Here is a 16557-nt window from a genome sequence, read left to right on the forward strand (position 1 = left end):
TACATTTTTGTAGCCCGGGATTTTCTTTGTTAAAGTTTTGGCATATATATACTTTCTTAAGTTCCATTGGTGTGGGTTGACTACTGCATGATGTTAATAACTTGAAACTTTAAAAACCAAGCCCCTAAAGATCAATTGTTAATTTATATGACGCTGAATAAAGGTGGTCAGTGTTTGTTTTGGGGGCTGTGGAAGCTTCATAAGGGGTGTGAGAACAGTTCATCATAAAATCGCTCCAACTAATAATCCAGCAGGTAGAACTGGCATGGGATTAGCGCAGCTACCACTTGTATTATATTCTTACTCAAAAGGTCTATGAGATGTCCTTATACATTAAATATGGCATTTGTTAGTCACATGATTGATTAGACTGGTTCCTGCTGCAGAAGTAAGACTCTGGGGGCCGAGTGGCTGCTTTGGGTCTGTCAAAGACTTTTGTATGCCCCTGGCTAATCACTCACAGCTCAGATGATAGACAATACATATGTTGTTAAACCTCTGGAGCATACATAATGCACTGGAGAAATATGGCAACTGTAGACAAGTGGCAGACAAGTGCTCAGTCAGATTACTACCTTTATCTACGGCCAGTGAGAAGTTTAAAGTTTAGCTACTAGGTACTGCATTATGATCGTTGATCCAAACTCTGGGAGGAGAAGGGAAAAACATGGCTGCATAACATCATGTGCGCAATGTCCCTTGATCAGTAAATTATTAATATATGTTAAAGATTGGTAATGAGAAGATTTTAGCTGTATGTACATATAACTCTATGTATATATAACTCTATGTATATATATATCTATGTATATATAACTCTATGTATGTATAACTCTATAACTCTAGGTTTATTGGCATTGGTAATCACCAACAAAGTGCTGTTTTTCATTAAATGACAAAAGAAAAAAAGTAAAAAGACAGAAATCAGGAATTATTGAGCGCGTTGAATAAACGTGCTTTAAAAGTTGGTAATCTAATAATATTTTGGAGGAGTCATGATATTGAATTGAAGGTTGGATTAACAAAATTGTATACCCTGAAAAATATGATGGTGGATGTTGTATGCTAATGTCATGAGCGCACTACATCTAATCATATATATCTATGAATAGATTAGTTGCTCTCCAATCAGATACTAAAAAATAGTAAGAGTAAGCTTTTAACTACCAAAAAATATCAAATGTTTTAAACAAGACTCGCTTGAAATAGCAAACAAACTTAATGTTCTTCCTGCAAGTGTATGCACTCAAGCGCTGCCCCCATGCCGTTCAGTACAGCGAGTCACGGTCTAGCGCTTGTCACGCTTGTCTTTAGCATGAAATGAGTGGTTGCAAGGTATGCTTGGCACCTACTTTTTGACAAGTAGAAATATTATCCAGTTGAGCGCATTTTAATCCTTGTGCTTAATTGCAGTGCTTCAGAACCATCGGCCAACTTAGATGATATCAACAAGCAGAGAAACTTGATACGAACAGAAACGCACAGGAGCCGTCGCAATCCCTTACTAACTCAGTATTCCGACCCCCAATCTTTAGGGAAAGCTTCGGATTGTGATGGGAACAGAACCTCGACAACAATCGAAGTTGTTGACTGTCCAGCTCAAAACAGCATGATCACAACAGCAAATGCTGCCTCTTCTATGAACTTGCACTATGCAGACGGTTTGGTTGTACAAAGACACACGACTGATCAAGCATCACCAGTAGGGCCATCCACTTCACAGCCAGAGCTAGTCAGTCGCCGGGATACAAGCAGAGTAACGATAAACGTTGGTGGACAGAAGCACGAAGTACTCTGGGCGACTTTAGACAGAATTCCAAACACTCGTCTAGGGAAACTTCGCAATTGTCTGACGCACGAGCAGATTATGGAAATTTGCGATGACTATGATGTTAAAACAGAAGAGTTTTTCTTTGACAGACATCCAACAGCATTCGCACCGATCATTGATTTCTACAGAACTGGCAAGTTACACATGCTGGATGATGTATGTGTACTTTCCTTTGGAGAAGAGCTGGAGTATTGGGGTGAGTAGACAATCTCCCGCTGGGATCTTCTGGCAAATTTGAGCCAATTTTCTAAGCTACACTGCAGCGAGAAGGTGACGTTGATTAACGTGTTTACATATCGTGCTTATTCTCATATTATAGTGGCTTGCCTAGTAAAAAGTACTGAAACAATTTTTACTTAGGCGTGGCTAGAGATGAACCATGTTTGCGATACCCTTGAACAACATGAATGCATGCAACAGTCTTGTGACATCAGAGACACATGAGGGTACATGAGACATGACATAGCTTCTATCTATCATGATTACCTATAAGATGTTATAATGCTGATCAGACTAACTCAAAAGTTCACTTGTCATAATACTAAAAACATTAGTTGTCTTCTCTATCTCGAGTGTCTTCACTGGTTATGACAAAATGTGAGCATGTATGTGCAAACTATGTGCAAGCAAGGTTATACTGACTCAAGTGCAATGTGTATTTAAAACTGTAACACTTGCCAGAAGTGCAGCCAAAGATGAGACATCCAAATATTTATTGCTTAAAAGAAGGTGCCGTAGAGTAACTCGACAAGGTTTAGCCTCAATCTGCCAAAGTAATGCCTAATTAATGTTCACACTTATGACGCAGGAGACCCAACGCCATGCTCTGACTAATATAATCACATGGTTATCTCTCTACAACTTTCAATACTGGACTCTTAGGATCAGATGTTTGGTTTAAACTTTAAGCAATGCTGGTGCAGGCAGCACTCATAACTTCCATTAAAATGCTCAGAGCAACATCATCAACAAATTCAACTTGTTTCTGCGGCTTTTAAAAACAACTTGGTGTGCTTATAAACTAGCATCTAAATTTAATTTTTATTGCTTTTCCTACTGCCGTGGTAGTTGGTATTATTTTCTATTATTGTTTTAAAATTTTTGATTCTCTCTTAATCATAATCTATACATATTTTGAGTGTCATAAAAAATTTAATTTTTGCCCTTACATAAAAGCTTGAGCGTACTGTGTCTTTAAATTTTTTCAACACCAGAGTGGTACTGGAGTTGATGTGCAAAGCCAATATAGTTCTGTTTAAAGCCAATCAAACAATACAGAATCACTTCTACATTCTTGTTTTCAAAGAGTTGATCGTGCCTTTTTAAGCTGCTACCAGAATTTCCGTACTTACAGGTTAACAAAGCACCATTTTGTTAAGTTGAGTTACAAGCAAGTCATTGTTTGAAATTCATGTCATAGATAGACATGTTGTACCTACATGTCATAGATAGGCGTGGTGTACCTACATTTCATAGATGGACATGTTGTACCTACATGTCATAGATAGGGGTGTTGTACCTACATGTTGTAGATAGGCGTGTTGCACCCGCATGTCATAGATAGACATGTTGCACCCGCATGTCATAGATAGACATGTTGTATCTACATATCGTAGATATACATGTTGTACCTACATGTCATAGACAGGCGTGTTGTACCTACATGTCATGAATAGGCATGTTGTACCTACAAGTCAAAGATAGGAGTATTGTACCTACATGTTGTAGATAGGCGTGTTGCACCCGCATGTCATAGATAGACATGTTGTACCTACATGTCATAGATAGGCGTGTTGCACTTACATGTTGAAGATAGGCGTGTTGTACCTACATTTTGTAGATAGGCATGTTGTACTTACATGGCATAGATAGACATGTTGTACCTACATGTAATATGTTTATGAGGCATATTAAATTTACTCCTGCATCATATTTAAACAGTATACCATCAGCCAGTTTGAGAAACATATTTTACCATGGTACGGAATGTATAGGTAACAAGGCTGTAAGGTGATACCTGTTCTTACCTTTGAAGAACATTCCAGAATGTGTGTAAAACACATTACAACTCAATTAAATCTGTCACAACCCACCCGCGTTGAGATTACAGTCATTATGACCAAGTGTGATATTCGAATAAAAAGTGGCATTTATAGTTGCTATAATCAAAACAAGATAACATGTATTGTTGTTTTTTAGCCAAATATTTCTAGCCTAAATCAAATAAACGATATTGTAAGCAAATATTTGCTTTATGTATTTGCTGATGATTAAAATAAATTATTTAGTCCGAGAATCTGATTTTGAATAAAATGCGACAGTTACTGAAACTTTACTGAAACTAATTTGATTCGCTGTTTGGGTTGTCTTAAGAATGCTGGCTATTAAAGGTTATGGCAAGTGTGTTTAATAAAGCAGTAATGAATGAAAAAAACCTTTCATTTTCATATAACTATTCTGAATGAACTTTAGAGGTGTTGTTGAACATTTATGACAGATTTGTAGCTAATTTTAATCTGTTGTAGTATAAAATCAAAAATAAAAGCGTTGAGACTGTGGGCTGACATCATTTATTACTATTTATCTAGAAGTACACATTTGCTTTCAGTAAACAATAGTCCTGGTATGAGAAATATCTTCTCTCACTAAATATGACACTTTTCAGAAAAAAATGATTTTGGTTCAAGTTTTTGATTTTTTTACAATAAATTTAGTTATTAACACTGTTATGAACACGAATAAACAGTTATTTGTATAGGTATTATTAACAGTGTTAATAACTAAACAAATAACTGGTTATTCGTGTTCATCGTTGTAAATCACCCGGAATGTATCATAAACATCCTATAAGAGTAGAGTCAGTATACGTACTGAATCTGTAACTGGAGTTCAAACAAAATCACTGACTTGAAATATTGGAGTTCAAACAGAATCCCTGACTTGAAATATTGTAGTTCAAACAGAATCACTGACTTGAAATATTGGTGTTCAAACAGAATCACTGACTTGAAATATTGGTGTTCAAGCAGAATCACTGACTTAAAATATTGGTGTGCAAACAGAATCACTGACTTGACATATTGGTGTTCAAACAGAATCACTGACTTGAAATATTGGTGTGCAAACAGAATCACTGACTTGAAATATTGGTGTTCAAACAGAATCACTGACTTGAAATATTGGTGTTCAAACAGAATCACTGACTTGAAATATTGGTGTGCAAACAGAATCACTGACTTGACATATTGGTGTTCAAACAGAATCACTGACTTGAAATATTGGTGTTCAATGAAGACAAAGCTCTATGCATGCATCGCTAATTCTTTCTGCGATGCTCTTCACATGTTAAAACCATTTTATTTTGAATTAAAAATTTTTGTAATTATACATTTTAATTCACTTAATTGGTTCTACAGTCCAACCATCTATGATGATATCTTTATAAATATTGCATGTACTTAAGCAGGGCATTAAAATAAATATACTATATACAACTGAATGCAAAAAATTAATTAATTATAAAATAATAAACAAGAGAAAGAGGCAGTTTATTTTATTTTACCTGAGAGACATGTGAACAGAAGTGTAGGCTCAGCACTGCTCAGGTTCATAAATTGCAATAGTGATAAAGACATGTGATGTAACGTACTTTAATTAAAATAGGTAGATAGTTTAATTAATCTAACTCATGTTTTTATCATTTCATATTTTTATACGTTGTTTCTGACATTCTTAGCCCCTCGATCTTTTGTTTGATAACTGCAATATGTCAAGAAACTTTGGTCGAGGCTGCTGAACGTAAGGTTTAGAGTCAGATATTCGCTCCAACTTTTATAATTTAATAGAAATTCATACTTTGAGGTGATCAATAGCAGAGTTTGATTATAGTTTGAAACTCATTTGAATTGAACAAAATTAAATTTACGTTTTCATTGTACATGACTAAAGGGAAACTAATGCTTTACTCTGTTCCTGTTCAAAGTAGTGGAGGGCACTTCAAAGATTTCTCCATCTTAAAACGCAAACTTTCGTTACCCTAGGATAAAATTTCAACTTTTCTACAAAGTTATGCAGTTAGTAGTATTTGATGATACTTTCTTGTACTAGTACCCTGGCAGTACTCTGGTGTGCACTGAGAGATCATCAGGTGCAATAAGTGCCTGTAAAATTATTCCAAAATGCCTGAAAGCGAACCTAAGGTAACACCTGATTGGCTCAGGCATTAAGTGTTTGTCTTTCTGGCTAAATGTTGGGCGTACGAATTCTGTATGATGGAATTATTTTGCCCAACACTTACCCATGAACCGGATGTTTTTGAGAAAAACAACAACCTTTGGACAGAGGAACCGAGTTTTTTATTATAGTAAAGACTATATATTAGCCTCTTAATAGTTGAGAGGTTTGGCACCGTATTTATAGAGTCTAATAGTATGCTAGAGCTACATGATCATTTGAGGTAAACGGTCCTTGACCAACTTCTGTGTGCTGACTCTGCGACCAACTTATGTGTGCTGACTCTGCTTAGAGCGTCATCTAACACTCACTTGCTGACGCAATACGGACAGACCCTCAAGAGTTCTGGGTGCACCTGATACATTACATGTTTTCATGCCTAACCCATCATGAACTTAAAAGTGAAACTCTTTTTATTTGAGTTGCTTGGTGTTAAAAAGCCAACAATGTTTGTCAATTAAAGTTATACACTCTCTTCATCATCAACCAAGCTCTATCCAGATATTCTATTTAAGCATTTCCCTGGCTTTCATATAGATTTTGATGACTTCTTCAGGAATAGATGAATTCTATCTAGAGCCGTGTTGCCTTAACAAACTAAACCAGAAACGGGACCACATGCTAGAGGAGCTGCGCAAGGAGAAGGAATGCCTGCACGCTAAAAAGGAAGTAGAACACTTTGGTGAAGGGAGGTACAATAAAGCTAGGGAAATCGTATGGAATGTGTTAGAGAATCCTCAAACCTCGAGGACAGCGCATGTAAGTCAGCAAGACAGCGGCAGCAAGACAGCAGTACTTTGTCGGGCTGTTAATATTATATCTACTGGGAGCAAAAATCATTAATAGTCGTTTGGTATCCTCTAGTCTTTCTGCATCGGAAGTGCATTAAACTGCTCTTCAAGATGAAAGTTTTCACAATAGTAGATAACGATCCGACAGTTGAGTGGCTTGTTTGGGTCGATATAAGGAAATATTGTTTATCAGCATCACAGCTCGTTGTTAACTTGTGCAATATCTATTGGGTAGTCGCTTTTCACCTCTACTGCCTTTTATATGTATACTATGCAAGTTTCTGTTTGAATGATAAATCGGAAAGATTGCTTTTGGACTCTCTATACGCAGTCCTCTGGGATATACATAAAAGTGTCTATTATTGAATGAAAGTACCCGACAAGTAATCATTTAGACTTGCGAGTATTCCTAAATTTGGAGTTATGTTCTACCTGCGATTTTCAACACAACACAGTTATTGCTCTATCGATTAGAGAATGACTCTCGAATGAATCCAATAAAAATGTTTTTAGCATAAACTAAGCACATTTCTTATATGGCAAGTACTCACTTATTGTAGCCTACAATCATTAACTATTGATAAAAATCTCAGGTTACAATTTTTAATGATGCATTGAGAGGCATGCACTAAGCTATTGCCTACAGGACTCTGCTATTAAGTACCAACGTGTACCAATGTGTACCAATGTGTACCAATGTGTACCAATGTGTACCCATGTGTACCAATGTGTACTCATGTGTACCTATGTGTACCAGTGTGTACTCATGTGTACCAGTGTGTACTCATTTGTACCATTGTTTACCAACGTGTACCAAATTTAAGGCAAAATCCCCCATACTTTTTCTACTATTGGATGGTATACGAGATTGGGATTAACATACCACACATTCCATATGCAAACCCCTTGTGCATAGGGAATATGAATGGACTCATTGTTTGACATTCAATTGATGATAATGCATTTGACCTCTTTGCAAGTTTCCAAAATTTTAAATACTAAATTAAAAAACTTGCATTTCAAAAATGGGTCTTTTTGAACTCGCTGTACAACCAGATAGATAGATAGATAGATAGATAGATAGATAGATAGATAGATAGATAGATAGATAGATAGATAGATAGATAGATAAATAGATAGATAGAGCGGTTGATAGATAATAGATAGAGAGATAGAGAGATGGATAGATAGATATATAGATAGATAGATAGATAGATAGATAGATAGATAGATAGATAGATAGATAGATAGATAGATAGATAGATAGATAGATAGATAGATAGATAGATAGATAGATATATAGATAGATAGATAAATAGATAGATAGATAAATAGATAGATAGATAGATAGATAGATAGATAGATAGATAGATAGATATATAGATAGATAGATAGATAAATAGATAGATAGATAGATATATAGATAGATAGATAAATAGATAGATAGATAAATAGATAGATAGAGCGATTGATAGATAGAGAGATAGATAGATAGATAGATAAATAGATAGATAGATAGATAGATATATAGATAGATAGATAGATAGAAAGATAGATAGATAGATACATGTCGATAGTAGATAGGTAGATATGTACGTAGATAGATAGCTAGATCGGTAGGCCTATATAAATACATGTAGTTGGATAGATAGGCTGATGGGAAGATAAGTAGATATGTAAATAGAAAGATAGGTAGGTATGTAGGTAAGTAGGTAGGTAGGTAGGTAGGTAGGTAGGTAGATACATAAACAGATAGATAGCTAGATAGGTAGATAGCTAGATAGGTAGATAGATACATGTAGATAGGTAGATATGTAGATAAATAGATAGATGTATAGGTATATAAATAGTTAGATAGCTAGATGGGTAGATAGATACATGTAGATATATATATAGGTATATAAATAGTTAGATAGCTAAATGGGTAGATAGATACAATTATGTTGAACATTTCCTTTCAGACATGCATGGTAGTTTAATCTTTATATACTGTCATCATTATTCTCCTAGTTACGGTTCGTTCATTACAAACGGTTGGTCTTATTTAAACAGATAAACAAGGTAAGTGGGCTGCTGAGGCATGCGAAGGCATGCGGAGGAATGGTACTGGCTGCCTGCAGCATCTTCTAGTCTGGCGATATAACTAGCCAAAGCACTGACCTCTCGCTCTCTCATTCGGGGGCAACTAATCATTTACAAATAGATATTTAGGTTACGGTGATGCCTCGGCGCTTACAACGCTTCATTTCCTCGCTCCCACCCAACTCGCTCTAACACCTCTCAAGGGCTTCCTTATAAAATGGTTGTCATGTAAAAATGAATTATGGTAACTGCCTTTTTTGCTATGACGTTTATACATAATCTTCACGTATTTGAAAAATGTCAAAATGTGGCATACAAAAAACTTTGATTCTTAAAGGTTGACTTGCAACAAAATTCACATTACAGTTATTTGATATCAAAAGATTCACTCTGTCTTACTCTGTTGTGTTGTAGGTGCAAAATATGTGGGAATGTGATTACAAGCTCTTAAAAGCTCAAAAACGAACAGTTAATCGCAGCCACATGAGACCGCCGTAGTTTGGATTATCTTTCCAAAACGACTCGAATGAGACGTAGTTGTGGTAGATGGTTTCTGTTTACACTTTCATGCAGCCTTATTCGTCAAAATACTTTCACAAATATACTTCACGCATTCAATAAAACCATGTCTATTGCTCTTACGCGTCTGTTTTATCGTCATTGTAATGCTGTCACTTTTAGCACTGATATCTTATAACTTACCGTAAAAATTCATTTAATTTTTTAACCTTTCCTCGAAGGAGTACATATCATTGTTAGATAATTATGACGAGCCTGTTGGTCACCTGTGATAATCGAAAAGTGCTGCAGAAACTATTTGCGAAGTATTGGGTCACATGATCAGATTACGACTTGACGATTAGTTCAAGCCGAAACAAAACTGTAAAGTAGCGAGCATTTATATTTGATACAGGTCTTCGGTAAAACCCGAAGTGTTTGTCATAAACTAGTGCTACGATAAGTTTTATATTGAGCTTTTTATTGGCTTTTCAATTCACGTGAGAACATCACGTGACAAGACAATAACCAAACTGTAATGGCTACGTCGGATAAATAAAGAGATTCTAATCTACGGCGGCTTTTTGTTTTTGAGCTTTTAAGAGCTTGTGATCACATTCCCACTTATTTTGAACCTACAACACAACAGAGTAAGACATGGTGAATCTTTTCATACCAAATAACTGTAATGTGAATTTTGTTGCAAGTCAACCTTTAAAAATGGAGTGGTCATAAGATAAGATCAAAATCAGTGTTTTCATGATCCAACAGGTTTCCATCGATATGAAGTTGTTCTTTAACATTTTTCCTTAATTGATATGGGGCAGATAAGTCTTGTGTGTTTTGGACATTCCTTAGCCTGTGGTTTGGGGAATGCAAGCAGTTTCTATAGCTTATTCAAGCTTAATTAGACAGAATGTATTATCATTTATATTCTGCTTTTATATGAAGGAATGCAAGCACGTGGATGTGTCTGTGCATGGTTTGCCACCTTAACTAATTTCGAAGGCTTCAAGCAATTCATTTTTTTATAACTTTCAATAGTTACTTTTTACAATTTTTATTATATTATCAATGTTTATGTATAATTATATATAATTTATTTAACATTTTGAGCCTGGAGATATTCGTATGTAACAATTCGTATACAAAAATTTAATAGCATTGATTTTGTATTAAAATTGTAATCACAAATTTATTTTGTTTTTAGTTTTCTCAGGAGCAGTCAAGCATACAAAAGCTTAATACAATATAGTGGTTGCTGATATTATGGAACACATGCTATAAATTATGGTTGTCAAGCGCAATACCGGTATTCAAAGTTCCAAGTAGAAGTTTTGTCAGAGAATTCAGTTCTTAAAACAATCAGCCAAAGCAATGCAGCCGTTAAATACAAGATACTTATTGTTCCGAAGTAATAAATCTCAACTTAACTGACTTCAGATATAATTAGCCTGTAATAGTACTAACTCACTTTACCATTGTATACAAACAGACCATTGTTCTTGTTGATCTCAAATATGAAAAGCGTACCCAGCAGCAGTCTATGCATTTTGAGAAACTCAAAATGCATAGACAACTTTCTTTTAATCAGGAGTAACTTTCTCTTGAAATTATTTATAATCATTTGTCATGGTTATACACAAGTAATATCTAAAGTCAATAACAAATATAAATTGTTGCGATTGAATGTTGATGTATATATATAATTATATAATATACACATCAATTATATAAAAGCAAAATAACATATACAATTATATAAAAGCTCGTCAGCTTGGGTAACTGCCTGATGAGCGTCAAGCACAAAACAAACCTGTAGCTGCCAAGAGAAAGTTTTAGTCAAAAATCATCTAGTTTTAATATATTCAACTCGCAGAGTTTAGAGTTCTCTTTTTTAACTTAATTCTTTTGAAATTACATATAAATATACATACAGTCATATATATACATACAGTCATATATATACATATACATATACATACAGTCATATATATACATATACATATACATATACATACAGTCATATATATACATATGCATACAGTCATATATATACATATACATATACATACAGTCATATATATACATATACATATACATACAGTCATATATATACATATACATATACATACAGTCATATATATACATATACATATAGTCATATATATAGATATAGGTAGTCATACATATACATATACATACATCTGTATATAAATGTATATACATATATACATGTACTATCTGCGCTACCCGGCGTTGCCCGAGTAATAAAAAAGTCTGGACAGAAAATTGATTTGTATTTAACATATAACAATATTTCCTATTCTAACTTTCAAACTACATATCATGAGAAAAGGGTTTTGTGTATTTGGATTAAATTAAGAGAAAAATAAAAACTACTGAAACGGTTTTAAAACTTTGCCAAACAACTGTAACTTTCAAGCTATTAGCCTAGCACATTGCCAATGAGAAATTCCAGTAAGCTGCTAGGCTTCTAATGACAGTACTCCATGACGTTGCGTCAGCATTGTTGTCTAGTTACAGTTATTCTAATAATAGCTATAGCCGGAATGCAGACAGACACGCGGACACACTTCGATAATTATGTATATATATATAGATATGTGTATATATATATACAGTATAAGCACATATACGATGTAAAATTATATAATATATAATTTAATAGTGTATACTATGATATATTTAATGAATTTTATACATCTTGTCATCTCTAGTGAGTTGTATACACAGTGTCAGCCTTAAAACAGAGCTCATAGCAAACTTCATTTTCATCGGCTATTACGGTATGAGAAATTTGCTGACAATTTATTATTGGACTATCTCAACCCAGCAACATTGACCATTTCTTACTAAACTGTATTCTGTATTTACTTATGATAAACAAGTGTCACACCAGCAAACTCTCAAGAGTGAACATGAGTTTTTAAATAACTGTCAACTTTTATGGCTACAGAATGTATAAGGAAGGTGTGATTAGTCAATCATCCCTAACTTGTTTTCAATGTCTCTTTGGTTCTTGTTCTTTCATGCTGTGAGCATGTGGTACCATAACTTCCAAATCATCACTAATTCCTTCAGATATGCTTCTAACAGCAAAAATATTTGCAATCTTTTCACGATGAATGGGAATGCTTTGATTATAAAGTTTAAGATTGCGGTCAGCTGTCTTCTAGCAGCAGGTACTAAAGCATTCTATAATGTATTATATTCTTTCCTAGGTGGTCGTAGTTATTTCCATTCTATTCATCATCATGTCAACCATCGGGCTTACCCTCAACACTCTGCCAGAACTGCAAGTGCCAGATGAAGATGACCCAACTGTGTCTGTCGACAACCCGCATCTCGAAACGGTAGAAGCCGTGTGCATAACATGGTTTACAATAGAATATCTTCTCAGATTTTGGGCTTCGCCAAACAAATGGAAATTTTTTAAGGGAACTCTTAACGTTATTGACCTCTTGGCTATTCTACCTTACTACCTCTCTCTCGGTCTGCAGGAGACCGATAACACCAAAAGTATGAATCAGTTCGTCAATGTTCGAAAAATAGTTCAAATATTTAGAATTTTGCGAGTGCTCAGGATTTTAAAGCTGGCCAGACATTCGACAGGTCTCCAATCCCTCGGTTACACGCTGCAACGCAGTTACAAAGAACTCGGGCTACTCATGATGTTCCTCTGCATTACTGTGCTCATCTTTTCAAGTCTCGTATTCTTCGCTGAGAAGGACACCTTAGATACAAAATTCATTAGCATTCCAGGAGCGTTCTGGTGGGCCATCATTACCATGACTACAGTTGGTTACGGGGATATCGCGCCTACGTCTCTTTTTGGGAAGCTTATCGGCTCTGCTTGCGCCATTTGTGGAGTGCTGGTTATCGCTTTACCAATTCCCATCATCGTTAACAACTTTGCTGAGTTTTATAAAGACCAAATGAGAAAACAAAAGGCTATGGGACATCGAGAAGAACAGAAAAAGAAGTACGAAGAAAAGGAAAGCATATATTTAGCTAGTTCAACTCTGCAGGAGGCATTCTCAAGCGTTACCAACGTTTTGACTCCTGATGATTTGGGTCGAGACGAGACGCTTGAAATTGTCTGCAGTCCTCTCGAAATTGAAACAAAGTTTCATGAAGAGGACGAAGAACTTATCAAGGTACATGATATTGCGTAACCGTATTTTGTACATAGCATATATTACTCATGCATACCGTATATTACTTGTGCATAGCATACATTACTGATATAGAACATATATTACTTGTGCATAGTATATATTACTCATACAAAGCATATATTACATATACATGATATATATATTACTAGTATATAACATGTATTACTTGTACACAACTTATGTTACTCTTGTACAACATATATTACTTGTATATAATATACATGTATATTACTTGTACATAATATATATTACTAGCATATAGGCCTAACATATATTACTTGTGCATAACATATATTAGTTGTACATAACATATATTACTTGTGCATAACATATATTACTTGTGCATAACATATATTATTTGTACATTACATACATTTACTTATGCACTCTATATATATATATATATATATATATATATTTATATGTATATATATATATATATGTATATATATATATATACTCATGCTACAGACAGTACTGTTTCGGCTATTGAAGCCTCATCATATATATATATATATATATATATATATATATATATATATATATATATATATATAGAGGCAACATATATATATATATATATATATATATATATATATATAGAGGCAACATATATATATATATATATATGGAGGCAACATATATATATATATATATATATATATATATATATATATATATATATAGAGGCAACATATATATATATATATGTTTGTTGTAAGAATATAACGGAACGATTTACTTTTAGTGATTGTTATTAAAGTTGAAGTTATTCTGTGTTCTGCTAAATACTTGTTTATATTCAAATAACAAACTATCTGCGTATTACGGATGTCATTGCTTACTACAATAAAGTACGAGCTCATAGAAAACAGGTGAAGATTCTTGCAATCTGCTTTGCCGAAAGTTGTTTTTTGCAAAAAAGTATATTTGTTGTTGTTGTCAGCTTGGTGTTGTCATTGTTGTTATTATTGTCATTCTAGAAAAGTGACAGGAACTGTGATGGCGCTACTGGTGATCCTAAGAAAGTAGATAGTTCTAAAAATAAATTTTTGGCAAACAGACCATCTTCATTCCACGAAGCTGATTCAGACCAGAACATGAATCACACAGCTGCAGGCGGTAAGCGATTTTATCAGATTATCAAAATAGGTAGATACTTTTACTAGAAGCTTGTGACATAAATATTTTCAGATCAAGGGCAATGGTTTCGCTGTATTATGTTCATAGATTTTGCAATAGCACACTGACAGAAGGAGCAGAAATACTATAATCCTTTAAAGCGACAGGCTGCATACTTGTGGTTGGTTTTAAACCAGACCAACGCTTACTTCAAAGCTGTGGTTTATGGTTTTTAAAGTTAAATAGTCTTTAGTAAGTGCTAGTATGTCATAGGATGTTATTATAAGTAAAATACTAAATAGCAACATACAAGTTTTAATAGAGTTTTGTCAAACTTTTATTAAAGGTATTAGGCAGCATTTTTCATGACTATTAGAAATATTAAGAAGGGGTGATAGAAGGCATTATCCTACCATTTTGAGCTGCTGAGTGCTGAGTTATTATCATAGTTCACTTGAGTCACAAAAAAGAAATCCGGATCGATCTAGTTTTCTCGAGAGGTTGTCTTACTCTGACCTCGATGAGACAACTCTTAAATGCAATGCCGTTCTTCACACATGCTACAAATAAGCTTTGTTTAATATTGTGTTGGGTTTTAGGAATTGAAGAATATGAAATGAAAGATTCAAGCGAGTACAAACGCTCAAGATTCAGCCGTAAGACCTGAAGTTGTCACGCCATGCCTTATCTTAAGAATACTTTTATTTTATAACAGAATATTTACAAAAGCCTGAGACTATATTCAGACTTTATTGGCATTCGACTTTTTATTTGATGTCATGTGACATTCAGAGAAATGTAAAATAGCAAATGACCTCAGGATGATGTAGTTATGTTACACAATGTGACAAGCCAAGCAAACATTTCGTAACCAAAAGGTAAAGTGACTTATTTTACCTTAACCAGAAATCTCTACATGAATGACATTGCAATAAGTTCATTCCAACTATTTTATTTACTTTTGTCCAATATATTATTAGTAGCTGTCTTACCATTTTGACATTAACGTCAAAAATATTGCTTGCTCTGTAACTCGCTTTAATCATTTTGTATCCATTTTATAGACACGCTTGCAATACCTTTCATATTGCTTGCAATACCTTTCATATTGCATGCAATACCTTTCATATTGCATGCCTTACAATGTTATGTTTTGTCACTGGCAAACCCTTTCTTATTGCATGCAGTGTCTTTCATATTGTATGAAAAACTCTCCAAACTGCTATTGATATCAGCAGCCCTTCTTGTCTAAAAACATTGCAAGATTTGGTATTGTATGTGTACATAACTCGTGCAGCAATATGAGTATAAACAACTGTCTAATTCTATTTTCATAAACTGCTGAACTGTTCCCTAAATTTTTTTTCAGATATTTTCTAGTTGTTTTTTTATTATATTTATAAAATTAATTACTCACTATAGCTATGGTATATTCACCAATCTGCCAGCTTACCTTATCTGTATAGCATTTATTGGGCTCCTAACACTGTTGCTATCTCCTAGCCTTGAGCTCTAGTCGCAGACTATGCAAACAGAATGTAATAAAATACTGTATGTGGTACTCTATAGTTGGGGTTTAGAGATCATTGTAGTTGGTGCATAAGACAGAACTAAGCATACCTTAAAATGTACAGTGAGGCTATTTAGGCTTTAGTTTATTTGCTCACAGATCATAAATGGCAAATATTCAGCGCTGAAACGCTTGCTTCTTCTTTCTATATATTTTGTTGGTAATAAAGTAATAGAGTGATAAAATTAGACATTTCATTTCAGACTGTTACAGTCCTAAACAGAATTA

The 16557-nt window shown here is 34.2% G+C and overlaps 1 protein-coding gene across 1 annotated transcript; it reads left to right on the top strand.

Annotated features, from left to right (window-relative positions):
* The first annotated feature begins 1346 nt into the window (after positions 1 to 1346).
* On the top strand, positions 1347 to 16446 carry LOC137395309 (potassium voltage-gated channel protein Shab-like). Its single transcript, XM_068082205.1, has 5 exons — positions 1347 to 2027; positions 6621 to 6823; positions 12681 to 13616; positions 14621 to 14759; positions 15359 to 16446. The coding sequence occupies exons 1-5, from the start codon at positions 1610 to 1612 to the stop codon at positions 15424 to 15426; spliced, it is 1764 nt and encodes a 587-aa protein (XP_067938306.1). The 5' UTR covers positions 1347 to 1609; the 3' UTR covers positions 15427 to 16446.
* The last annotated feature ends 111 nt before the right edge of the window (positions 16447 to 16557 follow it).

This window comes from Watersipora subatra, chromosome 4 (genome assembly GCF_963576615.1).
Source record: "Watersipora subatra chromosome 4, tzWatSuba1.1, whole genome shotgun sequence".
Classification (NCBI taxonomy): Eukaryota; Metazoa; Bryozoa; class Gymnolaemata; order Cheilostomatida; family Watersiporidae; genus Watersipora; species Watersipora subatra.

What these genes read in the sequence shown, in the direction of transcription:
- LOC137395309 (XM_068082205.1), top strand. Translation starts at nt 1,610, where the DNA reads ATGATCACAACAGCAAATGCTGCCTCTTCTATGAACTTGCACTATGCA. An exon ending in AAACCTCGAGGACAGCGCAT is followed by an intron (nt 6,824 to 12,680) that starts GTAAGTCAGCAA and finishes ATTCTTTCCTAG; the next exon opens with GTGGTCGTAGTTATTTCCAT. An exon ending in AGGACGAAGAACTTATCAAG is followed by an intron (nt 13,617 to 14,620) that starts GTACATGATATT and finishes TTGTCATTCTAG; the next exon opens with AAAAGTGACAGGAACTGTGA.